Source organism: Pavona decussata, unplaced genomic scaffold (genome assembly GCF_977016875.1).
Source record: "Pavona decussata unplaced genomic scaffold, jaPavDecu1.1 SCAFFOLD_223, whole genome shotgun sequence".
NCBI lineage: Eukaryota > Metazoa > Cnidaria > Anthozoa > Scleractinia > Agariciidae > Pavona > Pavona decussata.
Window position 1 is genome coordinate 2,855,001 of NW_028145628.1, and position 20,585 is coordinate 2,875,585.

The following is a 20,585-nucleotide window of genomic DNA, read 5'->3' on the forward strand; positions in this document are numbered from 1 at the left end:
TCTGGACATAAGTGGTTCCCAGGAGGGCAATTTTTTGCAGCTCGTTGATGTTAATGACGGCGAGGATCTTTTCCAAGTGTTGCTCGATTATGAGATTAAGGGATTATAATTTTCTTTTCGCAGGAATCTCCGTATCATGATCTGGTTTCCCCGCTGAATTTAATCATCACGTTAGTGTCGAGGTTGGTAAAAAATTCTGTCGAATTCTAAACATAAACGTAGTTCCTCTTTCAACGAAAGATAACAGTGTAACACTGGACAAAACACCGTGAAGCATCACTGTTCATTTCCATACCGTCTTTCTGTTCCTCCCAAACAAAATAACTCTGGCCCTGCAGAAGACTAGTGGTACTACTTGAAATATCAGATATTGGCCCAAATAAATTGTTCTTAGCCGTAGTGTCAGCCCTACCGACATCAGTTTGTTTTACGTACACGTAAAGTGACGTCTGGCACGTGCATTTCTACTACAAGAGATCCTACAACGAAAAGTATTCAGGACAGTTTATTGTGTGTCATGTGGTGCCCTGTATTCAAAGTTTCAAATACAACGGCTTGTTTAATCTCGTACCCAGGTCTCTCTCGCCTGTTCGTTGGAGACCTGGGTACGAGATCATGCCTTGCTTTTTTCTTTTTCACAGGTATTTTGGACAAAGTGATTTAGCAGATCCCGGATGAAGCCACTTTTGTAAAGTTCAAGAGAGACCACTTTATATTTGTGGCTTCGGCTTTTCTCAGTCTAAGAAGGATTGATTTTTTGGAAATACACTGTGAACGCAAGTGGACTTACAAATATTACCACGGTACTGGAAGAGTGCTTTGTGCAGTGAGCAAATTCAAACGCAGTGCAGTTATGTGAAGTTAACATGCATTCAGAGACAAGAAAATGTAATACTATTAAAATGGAAGTCTTTTATGAGACACTAAACTTCATGTCAACCTGATGATATATAAACGTCTTGTGGAGGTCTTCAAATGACTGTGTGACTTGAACTGATTGTGTGATTTCAACTGATTGTGTGACTTCAATTGACTGTGTGACTTCAATTGACTGTGTGACTTCAATTGACTGTGTGACATCAATTGACTGTGCGACTTCAAATGACTGTCTTACCTCAACTGACTGTGTATTCAAATGACTGTGTGACTTCAAATGACTGTATTCAAATGACTGTGAGACTTCAACTGACTGTGTGTCTTCAACTGACCGACTGTGTGACTTCAACTGACTGTGTATTCAAATGACTGTGTGTCTTCAACTGACCAACTGTGTGACTTCAACTGACTGTGTATTCAAATGACTGTCTTCAACTGACCGACTGTGTGACTTCAACTGACTGTGTATTCAAATGACTGTGTGTCTTCAACTGACCGACTGTGTGACTTCAAATGACTGTGCTTCCTTGTTTACGCCTATGTCATCCACTTTGTTCCTTTTTTAATTTTCATTTTGGTTCTCCACTTGATTTCGTTTTTTGTATTTTTGCCCTGCGCGTGGTTCCTTGGCGCTTATCACTCTAGACAGACCGTTTCCAAGTTTGCGTTCTCAATGCGCGTTGGTGAGGATGAATCAGAAAAATGCAGAGAAATGTTACGCGGTTTTAGACGAAAACGCATCTTCGAGGGAGCCTAAGAATTGTATGATTTCTGAGTTTAAACTTGAATTGTGCGATCTGTGCTCAAAATGTCTTACGACTCACTTGCTTTCATTTTTTCAGGCTTTCTTTTCGGAACTGCTTAAGTTGCGTAGTAACTGCGAGGATCTTTCTTCTGTTTGATGAAACTAATTTATCACAACATTGTAGCTCAAAATGACTTTTTATTTATGGAATTACTCCGGATGCAAAAGAAAGCGATAAGATTTACAAGAAATCAACATTTCCTCAATTAAACATCAAACTGGTTGTCCAATAATATAAGAGGATACAAAAAATTACGAGTGAAGATGGCGACGTGTGACAGACATAATTAAACAGAAAATCCTGATTGAATCAGTAATAAAATGACTGGAAATGTTTTTGAATGTTTTAATGAGAGATTACATTGAAAGACCTCAAAAGGTTTTTGTTATCCAAGTTGAATTAAAGCGATCTAAAAAAATGTGACAGTGCGGTAAATAAAAGACAAATCGTTTAAAATACAAGAACTAAACTGCGCCTTCAAGAATAAATGAAATTGAGTAATCTTTGTTTCAAAAAGTTGAATAAAAACAAGGAAAAAATAGGAAGCAAAAAGATGTAACAAAAGAGTTCTCCGTTTATAATAGATTGACGTCATTAATACAAGAGTAACAGCATATTTTTCAGATTTCAAATTTTACTCCGCGGGGTGAATTTTCTTCATATCAGTGCTGCTAGTTTTCTTGAAGCTCATCATTCCTTTCAGTAACTTCAGTGATTCTTTGTGCCTCTTCTGATGACCGACGCTCTCACTTCCGCTCACTTCCTTGTTACTTCCGTCTGTGCTTACTTCCTTGCTGCTTCCGCCGTAGCTCACTTCCGTGCTGCTTCTGTTGTTTACTTCCTTATTACTTCCGCCTTTGCTCACTTCCTTGATACTTCCGTCCTTGTAACTTCCGCTTCTTTTCACTTCCTTGTTACTTTCATCTTTACTCGGATGCATTTCTTTATCGCTGACACTGTTTTTCCTCTCGAATAAACTCCACTTTCGCCAGCCTCCTTGGTGTTTACTTCCTCTCCGTTCACTTCCGTTCGTTTCACTTCCTGCTTCCAAACTGTCGTGTTTCACAAACTTGTCCTTTATGAACTGAAGTGGATTCTTACTTGAGCCTCTTCGCGGTAATCTGCTCTGGCTTTCAAATTCTGGTATCTCAGGAATAGGATCTGTGGGCGGACCATCGTCAGTGGATGGGGTTTGGGCCAAAGCGATCGGTACGCTCTCATCGGGTTCACTGATAGGTAGCGTGATTTGGAAATCTAACGCTGGACATGCGCACGCACCTTGACACCCATTGTTGCAGTATGTAGTCACTGGCTCCTCTTCCAGTGTTTTCTTGCTTGGTGGATCATCGAGTACTTCCTAAGAAAGTAGAAAGAAAGGACGCAATATACCATTAATCCTCGAATAAGCGCCCCTCCTATGGCCAAGATATGAAATAAAAGATTAGGAGATAAAATATGTCCGCTTTCTGTTAAATCCTACCTCAATCGCAGCCGCCTGACTTGGTGCATTTGCGGGCGAACCAGTCAGCAACTTCGTTTCATTTGCAGGTTTTTCACTCTTACGCCGTTGTTTACAAAGCAGTATCAATATCGACAACAGAATCACTCCAACTGCCACGGCTGCTGGCAGCCATGGCTCAATTTCGTCCCATAAAATGGACGGAGACATCTTGGTGATCACATTTTGTTTGGAGCACAAACAAACTGTACTTCGAATCCGACAATTTACGTCAAAGCAGTTATTGTGACGTTATTGACTCGTGTTCTCTGACGCACTTCAGAAAATAGAAAAAAGAATTCGGACAGTGTTCTTTTAGAACATACCTTATTCTGCAAAAGGCTAGGAAAACTGCGAATGGACGCTTATTATGCCTCTTTAGGAAGTCATTTAGGAATAAGAATACTCAGAAGACATAGCGCACTTAGGAAACTAGTGTTTCTTCTAAAAAGGTAACGTCACATTCGATTCAAGGTATTCCATTTAATTGCATTGCGCATCCTTTCCTGCGCATGTTTTCTTGCGCCATTGGCGCGTGCGCATTGAAAACGTGTATGGAGGTTCCTTGATTCTAAGTTCAGTCGATTAATAAATGTATGGTTATTAGGACAATGACCTATCTTTTCCATGACTTAATTTTAGCTTGCCTATCCTTGATTGTCTTTATTATGAATCAAATTCTGAAAAATATCGACAGAATGATTTATGAGAATACTGATGCCAGAATCGTTTTGGTTCAACATTGCTTGAAATTTTATACTTCCCTGTCAACAAATTCACCTTTAATTCCTTCTCATTCAACTTGCATTTTATGAAGTTCCGCTTTATCTATGTAATTCTTGTTCCCTCCAGGCAAAGCAAGAACTGGTCAAATAGACTCATCTTTGAAAGTGTATATTGTAAATGATCATGGGGTAACTCCGTGGGCACGGTCACCAACTTTTCTTGCACGTTTCGAGTTGTCACATGCCAATGAACAATCAGTGAAAGTGTAAACAAATTCTACGCCAACTTTTACATCGAGGGAGCCACCTTAAAACGCGCAATCTCGTACCCAGGGGTCCCCAGGCTTTTGGTTAGCGATTGGTCGCGAGGTATGAGAATGGCGCAAAGGACGACTGGCTGGCAGTAATATTTTTCTTACCAATGTTTTCTTTTGGGACCTTATCCCAATGATCTTCTTTTGGATGGAAACCAACAGACGGGAAGCCCTGGTTTCTGTATTAATATGTATCTCGTGGTGAAAGGGAGGAACTCCTTTAATAAGATATACAGGCACTCGCCGTCCCAAGAGGTTTGTTTCTTTGTTTTTTGTTATTGTTGTTGTTCTGTTGTAACCTGCAATCAGGCCGAGTCTCGCGCTGCCACACTTTCGCGCTCCCCCGAAAAAAAGAACGCCTGATCGCAGGTTAGTTCTGTTGCGCCGTTTTGGTCTGTACAGATTTTGTAGACCATACCAGGTGAGTTAACGTGTATGGGAAAATTACATATTTTAGTGTGAAATAGAACCTCGTTTCTAAGGGAACCAGGTTGTCAGGATTTGGAGAACCGTACGGTACAACTCCCACCAAAAATTCCTAGGGGTGCCCCCCTCTCCCCCCGAAAGGGTAGAAGGCTATGAATTAGTACAGATAAGAGGGTTAGTTTTTAAAGAAACTGTGGTACTCGTCCGTGGGGGAGTGGAAACGAATGTTGGTTTTATCAACAGTGTTGATAAGTTCATTTAGCCACCGTAAAGAGATTCGAATGTACTTTCTTTACGGTGATCAAAATTCCTTATCGACTCAGTTGAAACCAAACACATTATTAGTATAGGTTCCTTGAGAAAACAAACCAACTTCTTCATATCCTTATAAACAAACAGGACATCTCCAAATACATTTTATTTCGCACAATACATTAAGTACTGCAAAGTAGAACATCATTAATTTCAACTGTACATGTTTAGAAACTTTGTTTAATATAATAACTCTTACTAGATTCTTTTTGGTACGCGGTACCAATCCCAGTGAGTGACAAAGAAAACAAACAGTGGGAAACAAATTTTAACAATAGCATTCGTGAAACTTTTAACAATCTTTGGAAACTGTCGAAGCCTCCGAAAGACATTCGAACATCTCTGATGAGTTCTGGAGGTTTCAAATTCAATAGACCAATTTCCATATATTAAAATTCTAGCTTGGCTACGAGGGTTTGGGGAATAACACAAAAGAAATTAATAATTCATCTCTGAGCCTCAATGTTATTTCTGTTGTTTTATTCCCCTAAGCCTCGTGGCCAAGTCAAAATTTTAAAATATCGAAATTGGTCTTTTGCCTAACGGGGTAAGTTGGAATTTCGCATTTTTATTCTACATATGTCTCAGAAGCTTTTGCGGTGGTTTGAATTCATCGGTCTTTGAACGAAAACTAAAACCGTATTCTTTTCGAAATTGTTTACGGTTTTAAATCACACTCCAGCGTGACACGCGTGGATGAAATATGAGCACTCTGACTGGAAAAAAGAACTAGCGTGACATCCAGGTTTTGTCACGCCTCACGCATTCTAGCTACATATAATGGCACACTTTGTGATGATTTCAAAAAATAATATGGTTCATGAATTTCTCCTTTTCCTGTGTCAATCTCTTTGTGGGACTTGCCTTCATTTCTGATCTCCCTTCTTCCATGGTTCAATCTCACTTAGCCTACGTGTAGCCGTACCCACCCTCCACCCCCGAAGAAAAACGTTTATCTTCGTGGGGTGGGTACGGCTCGTTGTTCGTGAATCTAGAAGGTTATCAGATCCACTAGGTTTCCTTTGGGTTGGGTCATGTGTTCCGGAAAAAATGAAACGAGGACGTCAAACAGCTGTAACAAGAAAACAAAGCAAGTTAAATCTTTTATTGTGACGAGTGTGTTCAGGTTGCGTTCGATTGACCGTATTTCAAAATCAGAATTATGCGGAAAAGCCGTTAGAATTCTCTTTTTAAGTAAGTTTAGGAAGCCATTTACAGGGCTCGAAATAATTTCCGGAGAGTCTCCGGACATGATGACCGGCCAAATTCATTTTAGCTCGGTCATGTATCGTTTCTGTCCGGTCAAGTTTATAACATAAATAACTCTTAAAACAGGAGCCCATGAAGCAAAAGTGGCGTTATATATTTCCACAAAAGTCGTTGCTTGGAGCTTATAGCACTTTAAAGCACTCATTACATAGTCAACAATAAAAATAAATTACAGCAGCGAAATAAAAAAAGAAGCTTATGTGTATTAAAATAAACTAACTAATAAATTAACTAGGGCAATAAAGGGAAAATATTTTTAATTTTGTGACTGGAAGTGCGTGAACCCCGATGTCTGTTTCAATGCGCGAATTGTAAACAACGGTTCTTGTGGCATTTCACCCAGGATTTCTGATCAAAGTTCGGCAATACACAGCGACTCACTACATACTGATAACAACTGAAGCAACTGAACAGCGTGAAAATTTTAATTTATTTCATCTTCAATACGATTGAATGCGACCGGTCAACATGACCGGCAAGACGAAAGGTTGACCGGTCAACTCCCCAATCATTCCGGACATCGTCCGTTGACCGGCCGTTATTTCGAGCTCTGATTTATGCAAACGTTCGCTGATACACGATAATTTAAGAGTCATTTTGTACTCCGGGAACTCCAAAAAACCTCTTGTGAGGAATTTCTTGTCATCGTATATACTCTCCCGGAAAAGGGTCAGTTAGAGTAAGGGTCAGTCCAACGCACTCTTAGCTATACATACCCTTGAAAAGGTGGGGTAGCCTTAGTATTGGGGTGATATCACTAGCGGGGAAAAGGGTAGACTGTTCACAGTCCCCATATTTTTTCCGTGGGATTGTCGAGACTGACCCGATACGCTTCGATGGAGCTGTCGCCATCTTGATTTGTAAAAGCGAGCGCGATCTGGAGAGAGTGGCTGAACTACCGAGGGGAGCAGAGTGGGGGTTACCGCTCCCCTTGGTATTTAAACGTACATGGGTACTCGTCTTGATATTCTCATCCAGATCCAGAAGCCTATGGTCCATGGACGCCTGGCGCTGGATATATTATTTAATGGATACTAGAACCGTGAGAGGGTCCCTGCAATATATTAGCGTCCCATCCAGGCCGGGGAAGGGAAGGGGGGGGGGGGGTGGGGTGGGGATACCAGTAATTGTACCATTCACTTCATGCTCGGTATCCTGTGATGGACTAGCATCCCATCCAGGGGAAGTAGTAATACTACAATTCACTTCCTGCTGGGTATCCTGTGATGGACTACTGGAGTAGAAATACTCCTCCTCACTTCTGACAATAACATGCTACAAAGGCTGGGTCTAAGCCTCACAGTTGTAGGTCTCTAAGTTCATGAATACTTCCCTTTACTTGGGAATGTTTTTAACTAAAAAAAGAGTCTCAGAGAGCCAACTCCCGTGTCTATTCAACGAACGCCACCTACAAAGGTGAAGCTCTTATTGAACTCGTGAGATAGAGGTTAATGAAACGAGGAACGAATGCTAACACCAGTCAGCTATTTTCAGAATAAAAACATTTTCTCCTACCTGAGTTCTCCCTGCAAATCCATCACGGGGCGGTGAAAGACAGTCTAAAAAAGAACAAACAAACTTCGTACATTAGTGGTTCTTTCAGAGTTTCTTTTGGTGTAAGTACTTATCGTTGCGTTAGAGCAGTTTTACGTCTGTCAAAAATAATCGCGCATTTCCTTAGGTTTTGCATTAATAAGCTCTGTGATTGGTTTAAAAAAACTTGCGCCACTTTTTCAACCAATGAGGTGCAATCATACCAGTACCAATCGTACCTCGTTCGCACGCGTTTTCCCGCGCTCGACGCCGGTTACATGTATTTGCTTCGAGTTCCGATTGGTTCATCGAGCCATTTACAACTGTTGTGGTTGGCCAGAGTAATTATTTTGGTTTTGGTTTTCACGACACTCAACTGAAAACCACTCTATCTTGCGTGAACTTGCGAGTTACATTTCATTACTTACTGTGATGCTGTGTTGCTGTGTTACCGAGTTACTTAGAAATTCCTTACTTCACGTTGTGTTACATTACGTACCAGAATCAGTGATCATCTGTTCTTCTGCTGGGCTTTGACGCGAAAAGAGGCTGGACGCAAGAAGACGGAACTGTAAAACAAAAATTCATTCACTTCGTCTGTATTATCATATCGATAAATACGTCGTGGAAAGTAAAAAAAGCATATGTTTCTTGCTTAGCAAACGTTACTTTTCGTGACCAAACAAGTTGCGCAAGGGAGGGTGTTACACGCGTATTTCGCCAGAGACGTGTCTCGCAACGGTGTTGCACTACAATTTGCAAGAAAAGTTGCCTCTTAAATAATTAAATACTTCACTTAAGTGCCGAACAATTTAGCACTGTAGCACTAATTGGGGAAACTATAAAATCAGTGAAACAAACAAACAAACTGAACATGACATTCATTAAAAATCCCAACTGGTGGAAGGTAAACCAGTTGGCTATTTACAAAGCGTGGCCTTGGATTTGAAAACGGGGCTACCGTGAAACAGATCCCAGTTATCAGAGTGGGACTTGAACCCGGGGCATCCGGATTACAAGTCCAGCGCTTTAACCACTAGATCACGCCGTTTCCCTTAATTCTAACGGTACCTTACAAATAATAAATGCAATCATAATGGCTGTGCACAGCCGACTCATATTGTCGTTACCTCCTGACTTTCCTCCAGATCATCATGTGCTACTGTCTCCGAGAGCTCATTCTATTAACAATGTAAATCATCATAATAACTTAGTATTTCTATTTAGAGCGGTTTTCAATTGTTTGTCGAAAGTAACGCGTTTCTGCTTTGGTTTTGCATTACTACGCTCTGTGATTGGTTAACAAAACTCGCGCCACTTTCTCAACCAATAAGATGTAAAACCAAAACCAATCGTGCCTCGCTCGCACGTGTTTTCCCGCGCTTGGCGCCGGTTACATGTATTTGATTTGAATTCTGATTGGTTCATTGCGCTGTTTGCGTCGGCTGATTGGCCAGGGTAATTACTTTGGTTTTGGTTTTTCGACGCTCAACTGAAAATCGTTCTAACATAAAATGACCGAAAGCACATTTAATACACGGTAAACAAGACAGTAAGAGGATTTAAAATCAAACAACAATCCTATACATTAAAAACTAATATAAAAATATAAATTTTAGAACAGATTTAAAATGTTCGAAGGTTCATGATTTAGGTATCGTAACCGAAACGGCATTCCGCAACAAACAAATCAACAAGAACATGGAACCACAATCAAGTTCTAAACATGGCGGGTAGCGGAATGTGCTCTTTTGTAGGCAGGATATGGGAAACCACTGAAATCTTTTACGGGAAACGGAAACAAACTGAAAATAGCGCGACCCCAATCAATTTTTTTTTGTATGAGAAATCTGCGCGGCGTACGGTGAGTATACAAAAAGGCCTCCATGGTCTTTGATGCCTTATGAATTACCTGTAGATAACGAAGAGCTTCAAAAGGGTCACGTGATGCCATCTCACAAAATCTAAATAGCAAATGAATAAGTTTTGTTAACAAAGATAAGTCTCTTTGATAATCTGACAATAATAAGAATCTACAGAAAAAATTAGAGACCTTTGAAAAACATCAGAACGGCGACGGCAACGGCAACGAAAACGTTCTGTGATTGGTTAACAAAACTCGCGCCACTTTTGCAAACAATTAGAGACAAAACCAAAACCAATCGTGACTTCCTCTCACGCATTTTCCCGCGCTTGGCGCCGGTTACTTACATTTGGGTCGAGTTCTGATTAGGTCATTGCAGCGTTTACGTTTCTTGTTTTGGTAAACAGCTCTGGAGGGACGTGAATTCACTTGTTAAGGGACGTTTTTTCTCGAGGTCGCCATTGTGCTTGCGTAAGGTCCCTACCTTTACACGAAGGCTCTAGCAAACACGTATGTACTTCAAAAACTCATTAATAATTCATAAGCCCATTGACCAATCAAATGGTCGATAATACATCACGTGCAGTGACTTCATATCGATAAACCTCCTCCTTATTAGTATGCGGTGTTTTATCAACTAATAAAACACTCCTCATTAGTATGCGGTGTTTTATGTAAGAGATAAATACCGAGAACGGAGGTATTTATCTGACTTATTTCATGAATAGCGATCCTTTGTTCAAGGGGACCAACGCCGGCTTATTAGTACCGTCACACTTAGGTGAGAAACGGAGAACAATAGAAGCAACCTGATGTGTGCGTTTCTCGCAGAACTGCTAATGTAAATGAGGGATTTATCTGTATAAATCCCTCGTTTCAGTTAGTTTAATATTCATGAAGTAAGTTAAATAAAGGATGTTGAATAACAAAAGAAAATGTGTGATACATGAAATAACAACTAATAAAACACTCCTTAAAAGTATGTGTTTTTCTCGTATGCTAATTTCCAACGTTCACAAAAGCATAATTGTTATGAACTCTATTGTCACACGCTTTTCCAGGAATGTTTTTGAAGCCGTTCAAAAAACTCGCAGCAGCACATGTTTTATCGGGTCTAAAACCACTCGGCTGCTCCTCGTGGTTTTAAACCCGATAAAACACTCCAGCTCGTTTTTTAAATAATACATAATCTATTATTATCTACCTTTGTTTACGAATAAGATACCGACACCTTCGCAGCAAGTGTTCTCTTGAAGGTCTTGATAGCTGCAACGCAAAATTAACAGACGGAAACGTTGTTAAAATAGAATAATTTGACAGGATATAGCATTTTCGCGGAAATTTATAAAGTGAAACTTTGAACTGTGAATAAGAGGCTGTGTTATATGCAACAGCTGTTCCAACTTTCAGGTGTGTTGGTATTCAAATAAATTGACGTTTCTACCACGCCTTTAGCTTCTCCGCTAAACAGGGGTTCGGGCATAGGCCAACCAACGCAGACGTGCAGGTGCAAAAAATTAACTTCAACGTCTTCTGTAACCCCTTAAGCCCTAACAATGATCAGCATCAAATTTTTCTTGTAATGTCAACGCTTACTCAACCCCTGAGATTATGAGAATTAAGGATATCATCACCCCAGGTGAATTTTCTAGATATTTTAATAACTTCCCCCAGTGCTTTTATAAGAAAAGTATGGGAACAACATATGAGAATTTCTTTGATATTAGGGTTTAGAGGGTTAACAAACAGATGCCTCATTCAGTCAACCAAAAACCCTGTGCGTTTTTCGCCCGGTGTACGCGGGGAAATTGGGACAGAGCGAAAGAAACGGAGGAATGAGGAGGGGAGGGGAGGGAGAGTTTCCTCTCTCCCTTCCTCCTCCTCTGTTTTTTTCGCTCTCGTTCCAATATTCGCGCGGTCAAAAAGCGAAAACCGGACAAAACCCGACGGAGACACTCGCTACGCTGACTAGGTAATTTATTTACAGCTTCAAAAATCTGTGAATAATTCATAAGCCCATTGACCTATCAAATGGTCGATAAAACATCACGTGCAGTGGTTTTAAAACCCGATAGAACCCCCTCCTTATTGGTATGCGGTGTTTAATGTTTTTCTCGTATGCTAATTTCCAACGTTCACAAAAGCATCATTGTTATGAACTCTCTTGACACACACTTTTCCAGGAATGTTTTTGAAGCCGTTCAAAAAACTCGCAGCACGTGTTTTATCCGGTCTAAAACCACATCCCGAAAAAACACTGTTGCTCGTGTTTTAACCATTACATAGTAACTTCACTCGTACCTTTAGCGACCAGAAGTCATCCAATCTCATCTTTGGGATGCTGGATTTCCCTGGGTTACCGCCAAACAGATAATGAACCTTATGAATATGATCATACACCAACTGATGAGCAAACCGCGGACAAGGTTCTACATTCTGCATCTTAGTCCAGTACTGTTGACCCATGTTCTCATTCTTGTACACACAAGACCTAAAAAGGAAGGAAAAAATTCAGTGATTCATCAAGCTTGGGCTTAAATGTATCTTCAGTTTACGTGGCACCAAAGTAACTTCAGGGCCGGGTTGTTCGAAAGTCGATTAACGCTAATCTACGACAAAAAGTTAATCGAGGTTTTCATTTTGCTCGTTAAAAATGGTTTAAAGGCTAATTTCAAGCTCAAGGTAAAGGAAAGTCTAAGTCAAATCTGAGGGCCGAAAATCTTTTGGAAGAATCGTTATTGATTAGCAATTAAACACGAACCAAAGTCCACGTTAATTCAGGATTAGGTTAATCGGGCTTTGAACAACTGGGCCCAGATCATTGATAGCACCCGGCCACTTTCACATCTTCTCCATGGTTTAATAGAAGCATTGCTGACAATAAAATGTTCAAAACACCTACCATGTTTTGCGCTCCAGATCGTAGACCCAAAATGAATTCCTTACTGTCTCTTCGCGTTTTTCTTTGTCCTTACTCAGGCCCTACAAAAACAAACACAAGTTCAAGTACACGAGTGGCAATGCAAAGCTGGTCGAGCCATTTCTTTCCTAAGCTATACAGGCAAATTATGAAAATGTTGCATCCTTTACTCTCTCTTTCAGATCTGTTATTACAGTCTGGAACGAACCCAACGGCATTTTCAGTCCATAACGAAAAATTGTCGCGGAAAAAGAAATACCTCAACGTGACCAACTAAGTTTGATATTTGCGCCAATTTTGTTGGACGAAATGATGTCAGGAAAAAGCGGCCAGACTTACTTAGTGCTATTCAAAATGGTGATGCTCAATCTGGATTTAGGAAAAAGAATTTCGTGTGGATCGGAATGGATGCACTTTCAAATCTCAAACAGTGGTAAGCAACTCCACTCAAATGTGTACCTATTGGCGGTTTTAAAACAATACACAATTTCTGGAGTCCCCTTCTCTTTTAATAGGGTGCCATTCTAAAAAGCAGGGAAGGACAGGAGCTTGACTCCTGGCCACACTGACATTTAGGGTTCTTTAAAATAATGAATTCTAAGGAGAAATAAAAAACAAACGTGTTGCGACATTTCGATGTTTTGAACACACTACCAAGCAGGGAAATAACACTAAAAACTGAAAATACATGTAAATGAGGAATGCAATATTTAGTATAATGAAGATCCTGCTAAGACATGCAAAGACATGCAAAATTAGGGAAACTTACAGATAAAACATGAATTTCGTTAAGTTCTGGATCAATTGTTGCCCTCTGAGTAAATCCTGCAGCGGGAACTGTCACAAAAAATAGATAAAATAATGCGGATTAGTAGACTACAATTTACACCTTGTGCAAAAAACAATAATTATTTACATAAGATACATTTCCTCTCACATTATAGGTTAAAGGAAACTGTACTGTACCTTGATTATTTCCATCTAATATTAATGATATTTCCTGCGTGTCCACGTTGTATGTGATAAAGTCACTAAAAAAAATATACAGCAAAGTGAGTTATAGTTAAAAGGATAAAATCAGAAATGCAATCAAGAACACCACTTGCCTAAATGTAATGAAACTTCAAGAAAGAATGCAAAGGAAGCACAACAAAAACTTAAGCAATAATATCATTAAATCTGGGTTAAATCTGCCTTTAATCCCTTATGTCAAAGAACAAATTTTTGCTATCTTGTCCCCATACTTTTCTTACAAAAGTACTGTGGCGACGTTATTAAAATATCACGAAAATTCACCTTGGGTGATCATATCCTTAATTCTCGTGACCTCAGGGGTTGAATGAGCATTGATATTAAAAAGAGAAATTTGATGCTGATCACTGTAATGGCTTACAGACTGTACCCGTATTCGTGGTATTGAGCTGGATCTAGCTTGCAATTGAGGCTGTTGTGGGGGAATATATAATTTTAGGATAAATCTACTGGCGCTCTTTCGGGAATTCCGTTTCTCTTATTGGCTACGCTACTCACTGTCTATTCTGTATTGCAGATAGTGAGTAGAGCAAGCAGCGCCTGGCGTGACCTATTTACTGTATATCATTCAATAAAAACGTGAACCTGTCTTAATGTTGAGTTTTCGCTCTCGATTTCTCTCGATTTCTATCGCGTGATAGAAATTTCGAGCTCATAATCTAACTGTTAAATATATAAAAAAAATATTTGCATGTAAAAAGGTTTCTGCACTTAAGCCTCATGTGCAAGCTGGTGTCATTTCAATACTGAGAATGTGAATACTGTGACATCTATTGGTGCATGATCAAAATTTGTAACTTTTTGTACCTTAAGAATTCTCTCCCTCTTTGTCCAGCAAAGATATATAAAAGCCTTTTACCCTGAAATGGCAAAATAAATAAACACACTGATTACTGTGATATAAATAATGGAGGCACAACTCTTTCTTGAGTCAGTACTTACAGAGTGAAATAACATGGAATGACCTATTCTTGAACGCAGCTCAGGACAGTCATCTCTGCAAATCAGAAGGATTATTTAGTATAATCCAGCACACACTAAGCAAACGTTTTAGTGACTTAACTTCATGAAAAAAGAGTAGAAAATTACATAACATGCTGCTGTCAGCCTCTACAGGCCCATTTAAATTGTTTCAACATTTGCTTCAAAACTTTATTGAACCAAATGTTGTGGGGGTTTGAATGGGTAGTTCAACATTGTTGAAAATGTAAAAAATGTGAAAGCTTGTTGAAAGTGTGTTGAATTAAATTTAAACTAGTTTAAACTTTCATTCAACAACGATTCAACATTTCCTTTGTTTTTGAAAAGGATGAATGACGTTGAAACCGTTTGAACACTCCGTCTACTTGTATATCCAACATCTGTTCAACTTTTGTTACGCGGGATGCCCTGAAGGGGCATACCGTGTCTAAAAACGGGTCGATTTCTTTTCTTTTTTTTTTCTTCCTCGTAGCTACAAATGTGTACATTACTTTATTCATTAAACTATCCCCTCTCCTACTCGGGATGTATTGTCCTGATTGTCTTCAACAGAAGAAGGCCAATCAAAATCCTTTTTTGTCGCTTATATCGCGAGGGTATATATATCTATATATACCCTCGAGAAAATGAACTTTGAACTGGAACTTGACGAAAGATTGAAATAGTTAATGAAGAACTTTGAACTTGATCAATTGTTAACCAACCGGATGTGAAAAGCGAACCTTAATTACTTTGTGATATCCGATCCACGTATTTTGATTGTTTTAAGATTGGCCTAGACATAAGAAAGAACATTGCGAAACAGGACTCGAATAGCAATAGAGAAGCGCGCGGAGTTAAGAGATCGATATAGTGATATATTGTGAAGCCTTAGATTTTGAGCCTTAATGGAGGAACGAATTAGCCATTAAAGGAAGTTTTCATTACATGGTTCTTCGAGCCGGATAACATTGGATAACATGACGAAGAAGAAAAATCACGACAGGGGCATCGCTCGTACGCAACGAAGCTGATGGCCAAAGCAGAAGAAATCGTAAAAAACTACGATCCGTCTTTAGAAAACAAGCTGAAACAACTAAAAATGTCGCTTCAAGATCGACTAGAAACTATTCATAGTTTGGACGCCGATATTTTAGACACCCTAGATGACGAGAAAGCCATTGAAGAAGAGATCGAAGAAGCTGGCGTCTTCAGTAAAAAGATATTGGAGATTGTTGTCGAAATCGAAAGCGTGTTGTCACGAAAAGACAGCCATGAGCATGGTGCTCCGTCGCCAAGCCAAGCATCACAAGGCCCAGCCATTGCAAACAAGCACGCGAAACTGCCTCGACTTACTTTAAAGAATTTCTATGGGGATCCAAGCCAGTGGCTTACCTTTTGGGATAGCTTTAGGAGCGCAGTCCACGAAAATCCCGAATTACACAAGATCGATAAATTTAACTACTTAAGAAGCCTTTTACACGGATCTGCAGCCTCTACAATCGCAGGTCTACCTTTAACGAGTGATAATTACAGCGCAGCCATTGACCTTCTAACGAAGCGATTCGGGAACAAGCAAGTGATTATAAGTAGTCACATGTATAACTTCCTAAAGTTGACGCCTTTACAAAACACATCGGACACTCGAAAACTGAGAGAAACCTTCGACAAAATTGAAGCCCACGTAAGGGGATTACAAGATTTAGATGTGCCTGCAGAAACGTATGGAAGTTTTTTGGTTCCCGTACTGATGTCCAAAATTCCCGACGATATTCGCCTTTTGGTGGGTCGTGAAATCAAGGATGGAGAATGGAATCTTACTGAAATACTGCAACTTCTGCGAAACGAAGTCGAGAACAGGGAAAGATGTGAGGTAGTACCGGCCCTTACCACGAAAGAGAAATCATACAGTCTAGATGATCGAAGGAGTGGAAAACGAGAGCCAACAAGCGCGTCGGCATTATTCACAGAAAACACGCCTTCAAGTACAACGCATTGTACATTTTGTAAACAGCTACATCCGACAGCGAGCTGTCACGTCGTGACTAGCAAAGCCGCAAGAAGAGAATCTCTGAAAAAGCAGGGACGGTGCTCCGTTTGCCTTAGAAGAAGCCACCTTGCAAAAGATTGCCAATCGAAAATTGCCTGTTTTAAATGTTCTGGTAGGTATCATGTTAGCCTGTGCGAAATCGAAACTCCAGAAAGAGCCATGAAAAAGGAAACCAGGGTAAATGGCCAAAACAACAGCGACAACGGAAATACCACAAACCGACAGCCTCCTCCTGTGCAAGCAAGTACCTTTCACGTGGGATCGCAAGATTCAGTGTTACTTCAGACCGTCTTAGCCCTGATACAAAATGGAAGTACAACAGCCTCGAACGGAATTAAAGCCAGATTAATCTTCGATTCAGGGAGCCAAAAGAGTTACGTAACACAACGCGTGCGTGACCAGTTGAGCTTGCCAACGATCAGCAAAAAGTGTCTGTTGATAAAAACCTTTGGAGCTGACGTCACTGGCCAACCAACTGCGTGTGAACAGATAAAAGTCAGCGTTGGAAATACAAACAAGTTGTCATCGAAAGAAATTGAATGCTTTGTAGTGCCGACAATTTGAACGCCGATCGGAAATCAAGAGATTGACACTGCGATAAAACGATTTGCCCATCTAAGAGATATCGAATTGGCCGATGGTGTACATGGAAACGAAGAATTGGAGATAGATTTACTGATAGGAGCGGATTTCATGTGGTCGTTTTTCACTGGCGCGACAAAACGGGGAGAAAACGGTGAAGGTCCTGTGGCAAGTTGTACCATTCTAGGATGGGTACTGTCTGGTCCAGTCTCTGGAGAGAGCAAAAACCCGCGACTTTCAAGCGTTAATTTCGTTTCAACACATGTTCTTAAAGTTGCCGCTGAACCAAAACACGAAAGTCCCCGAACGGAGGAATTACTCTGTCGTCTTTGGGACCTGGACTCCATTGGAATTCGAGACAAAAAGACTGTGCACGAAACGTTTCTGGAGAACATATCATTTGCAAACGGGCGTTATTGCGTGACGCTTCCCCTGAAAGAGAAGCGAGATCTCCTTCCTGACAATTATGACCTTAGCCTCGTCAGGTTAAACTCTCTGATGCGACGTTTACGAAAGGAACCTTCAATCTTAAGAGAATACAACCAAGTATTTGAAGACCAACTTCGTGAGAACATCATAGAACTGGTGGACGAGAAAGAAGAACTGTCACGCGACATCCATTACCTACCCCATCAAGCCGTCTTAAGAAGTGACGCCTTAACAACCAAATTAAGTGTTGTTTCCGATGCAAGCGCAAAGGTGAAACCAAGCTGTCCCTCGCTGAACGATTGCGTTTATACTGGTCCACCGCTGACCGCAGGGATTGCCGACATACTAATGCGCTTCAGGGCCCATAAGGTGGGATTAGTTGCAGACATCCAGAAAGCCTTTCTTAACATAGAGGTGGATGAGCAACAAAGAGACCTCATGCGATTCCTGTGGGTCGATGACATCAACAGTGAAGATCCAAACACCCTGATCTATCGTTTCTGTAGAGTGATCTTCGGAATGAACTGTTCGCCTTTCCTGCTGAACGCCACCCTTAAACATCATGTTAACAAGTACTACAAAAACGATCAAGACCTAGCACGCAACACATTAGAAGGCCTATATGTCGACGATTGGACGTCTGGCGGCGAAGACGATGACGAAGCCTACGCTCTCTACAACACAACGAACGCCTGCTTCGCAGCCGGAGGATTTTACCTGAGAAAATGGGCCTCCAACAAGAAAGAAGTTATTGAGAAAATCACCCTAGATCGCCTCAAAAAGGAACGCCTTAAAGAGCAAGAGTCACCCTCGAACGAAGACCAGTCTTTCGCAAAACTCTCCGTTGGTGGCTTAGATGAGATTGACCCGACTAAGGAGCATAAAGTGCTTGGAACTAATTGGAACTTGGAAGAAGACATCTTTATCATGAAGCTAAACAAAGTTGTGGAATTCGCCAGAAATCTGGAACCTACCAAGCGAAACATTCTCCGAATCGCAGCTAAATTGTTTGATCCACTGGGGCTTATTTCACCGGTGATGGTTGGGCTTCGAATGCTGTTACAAAAACTGTGCCTAAGCAAATGCGAATGGGACATGGAAAAGGTCAGTCAGATAAGCGTGAGCCGCTACTACTTTCCGGGCGAGAGAAAGAAGGTCAAGTCAGCCTCCCTGCATGGTTTTGGAGACGCCTCTAAAGAAGCCTACTGTGCAGTTGTTTACTTGTGCATTGAAACCGAAGAAGGATACAGGACCAGCCTTGCAGCGTCCAAGACGCGAGTCACGCCCTCGTCGCCCATGACTATTCCAAGACTTGAACTACTTGCCGCACTCATCCTAGCACGCCTGGTCGCAACCGCACGAGAAGCCTTGTCACAAGTAATTAACATCGAAGAAGTCTTCTGCTGGACTGACAGCATCACTGTGTTTTATTGGATCCAGGCCAACAAGGACTTCAAGCAGTTCGTTCAAAACAGAGTAGACGAGATCCAAAAGTTGACCGATGTAAAGAGCTGGCGCCACTGCCCCGGAGTCGAGAACCCCGCTGACGTCGGGTCCAGAGGATGTCCAGTATCCGAACTAGTGAGTAACAGCCTGTGGTGGGAAGGTCCTGCTTGGCTTAAGGGTTCCTCAAAGCACTACCCGAAGTCCGGAGTATCGAACGAAGAAGATCTTTCAGAAGAGTGCAAGAGAGAGGTCAAACCAATGAAACGGAGCCCAGAGATTGTGACAAATACAAGTAACCTTGTTAGCCTGACCAAAGAGCCTACACCGAACAAGCCTGTGAAGTTTACCGACGACATCGACTGCAAACGATTCAGTGATGTCATGAAACTTTTCAGAGTGACAGCCTTCTGCCTAAAGTTCATTAGAAATTTGAAGTCTTCGAGAAACCGAAAGAGAGAGCCTCAGAATACAGAGCCAAGCCTAACAGCGAAAATGATTGACGAAGCAAAGTGTCTATGGATCCGCAGTTTACAAGAAACCATGAAGAATGAGAAGAATTTAGACAACCTTAAGCTTCAACTTGGATTGTTCAATGACGAAGACAACGTTATCAAGAGTAAAGGTCGACTCGGAAACGCACAACTGCATGCCGCAACACGTTACCCTATCCTGTTGCCAAGAAGACATCACGTGACGAAATTGATTGTTGAAGCCTGCCACAGAAAAGTGAAACATGGAGGAGTCAAAGAAACCCTCACAGAATTGAGAAGTGAAAACTGGATTCCGAAGGGAAGACAGCTTGTCAAGAAGATCCTTCACCACTGTGTCCTATGCAGGAAATTGGAAGGAAGGCCTTACACACCGCCACCGAGCGGCGATCTGCCTGAATCACGGGTCACCGTCACCTCTGCGTTCACACACGTAGGAGTAGATTTTGCCGGCCCCTTATTCGTGAAAACTGGGAGCGGTGCAGCCAAACAGATGAAGAAAGTTTATATTTGTCTCTTCACATGTGCCACTTCAAGAGCCTTGCATCTGGAACTTACCCCAGACCTGTCATCAGAAGCATTCATAAGGTGTCTACGAAGATTCACAGCCAGGCGAGGAACACCAGCCTCCATAACGTCCGACAACGCCAAAACATTCAAGAAAGCCAACAAAGACCTTGTCCAGTTATTTCAAGACAAGAAGATCCAAGATTATGCCGCAAACCATGGCATAGCCTGGCACTTTATTCTGGAGAAGGCCCCCTGGTGGGGGGGATACTATGAGCGTATGGTACAGCTAGTAAAGAGGAGCCTCCGCAAAGTCTTAGGAAAGGCACAGCTGACATATGAAGAACTCCTCACTGTTCTGACAGAAGTGGAGGGAGTGCTAAACTCACGGCCTCTTACGTACATCTACCCTGAAGTCACAGACAACCCACTTACACCCTCACACTTAGTGATAGGAAGACGTTTAGCCACTCTATCGGATAACGCCCAGCTAAGCGATGATGAAGATCCCGTATCCAAACTGCGACGAAGGGCTCTATACCTCAGTA

At 41.3% G+C, this 20,585-nt stretch overlaps 3 protein-coding genes across 3 annotated transcripts in view; 1 reads left to right on the forward strand and 2 right to left on the reverse strand.

The window, feature by feature from the left end:
* Positions 1–980, forward strand: part of LOC146459171 (gem-associated protein 2-like) — a 40,502-nt gene extending 39,522 nt beyond the window's left edge. Inside the window, exons 10-11 of the mRNA XM_085090076.1 lie at positions 124–182; positions 642–980. Coding sequence (XP_084946202.1) covers positions 124–182; positions 642–678 — 96 coding nt within the window. The 3' untranslated portion in view covers positions 679–980. The remainder of the gene's footprint in view (positions 1–123; positions 183–641) is intronic.
* Positions 981–1,489: 509 nt separating this feature from the next.
* LOC146459174 (uncharacterized) lies at positions 1,490–3,426 on the reverse strand. The gene is made up of 2 exons (XM_085090074.1): positions 3,163–3,426; positions 1,490–3,039 (listed from the first exon to the last, which is right to left on the reverse strand). The coding sequence occupies exons 1-2, from the start codon at positions 3,349–3,351 to the stop codon at positions 2,317–2,319; spliced, it is 912 nt and encodes a 303-aa protein (XP_084946200.1). The 5' UTR covers positions 3,352–3,426; the 3' UTR covers positions 1,490–2,316.
* A 1,622-nt stretch (positions 3,427–5,048) lies between these two features.
* The window catches only part of LOC146459175 (muskelin-like), a 31,337-nt gene continuing 15,800 nt past the window's right edge, over positions 5,049–20,585 (reverse strand). The window contains exons 13-24 of the mRNA XM_085089758.1: positions 14,518–14,572; positions 14,383–14,435; positions 13,510–13,574; positions 13,313–13,380; positions 12,526–12,605; positions 11,925–12,114; positions 10,828–10,889; positions 9,672–9,723; positions 8,890–8,940; positions 8,259–8,328; positions 7,742–7,785; positions 5,049–6,029 (exon numbers count right to left, since the gene is read on the reverse strand). Of these exons, the coding sequence (XP_084945884.1) occupies positions 5,949–6,029; positions 7,742–7,785; positions 8,259–8,328; positions 8,890–8,940; positions 9,672–9,723; positions 10,828–10,889; positions 11,925–12,114; positions 12,526–12,605; positions 13,313–13,380; positions 13,510–13,574; positions 14,383–14,435; positions 14,518–14,572 (871 nt within the window). The 3' untranslated portion in view covers positions 5,049–5,948. The remainder of the gene's footprint in view (positions 6,030–7,741; positions 7,786–8,258; positions 8,329–8,889; positions 8,941–9,671; positions 9,724–10,827; positions 10,890–11,924; positions 12,115–12,525; positions 12,606–13,312; positions 13,381–13,509; positions 13,575–14,382; positions 14,436–14,517; positions 14,573–20,585) is intronic.

What these genes read in the sequence shown, in the direction of transcription:
- LOC146459174 (XM_085090074.1), bottom strand. Translation starts at nt 3,351, where the DNA reads ATGTCTCCGTCCATTTTATGGGACGAAATTGAGCCATGGCTGCCAGCA. An exon ending in GTCAGGCGGCTGCGATTGAG is followed by an intron (nt 3,040 to 3,162) that starts GTAGGATTTAAC and finishes CTACTTTCTTAG; the next exon opens with GAAGTACTCGATGATCCACC.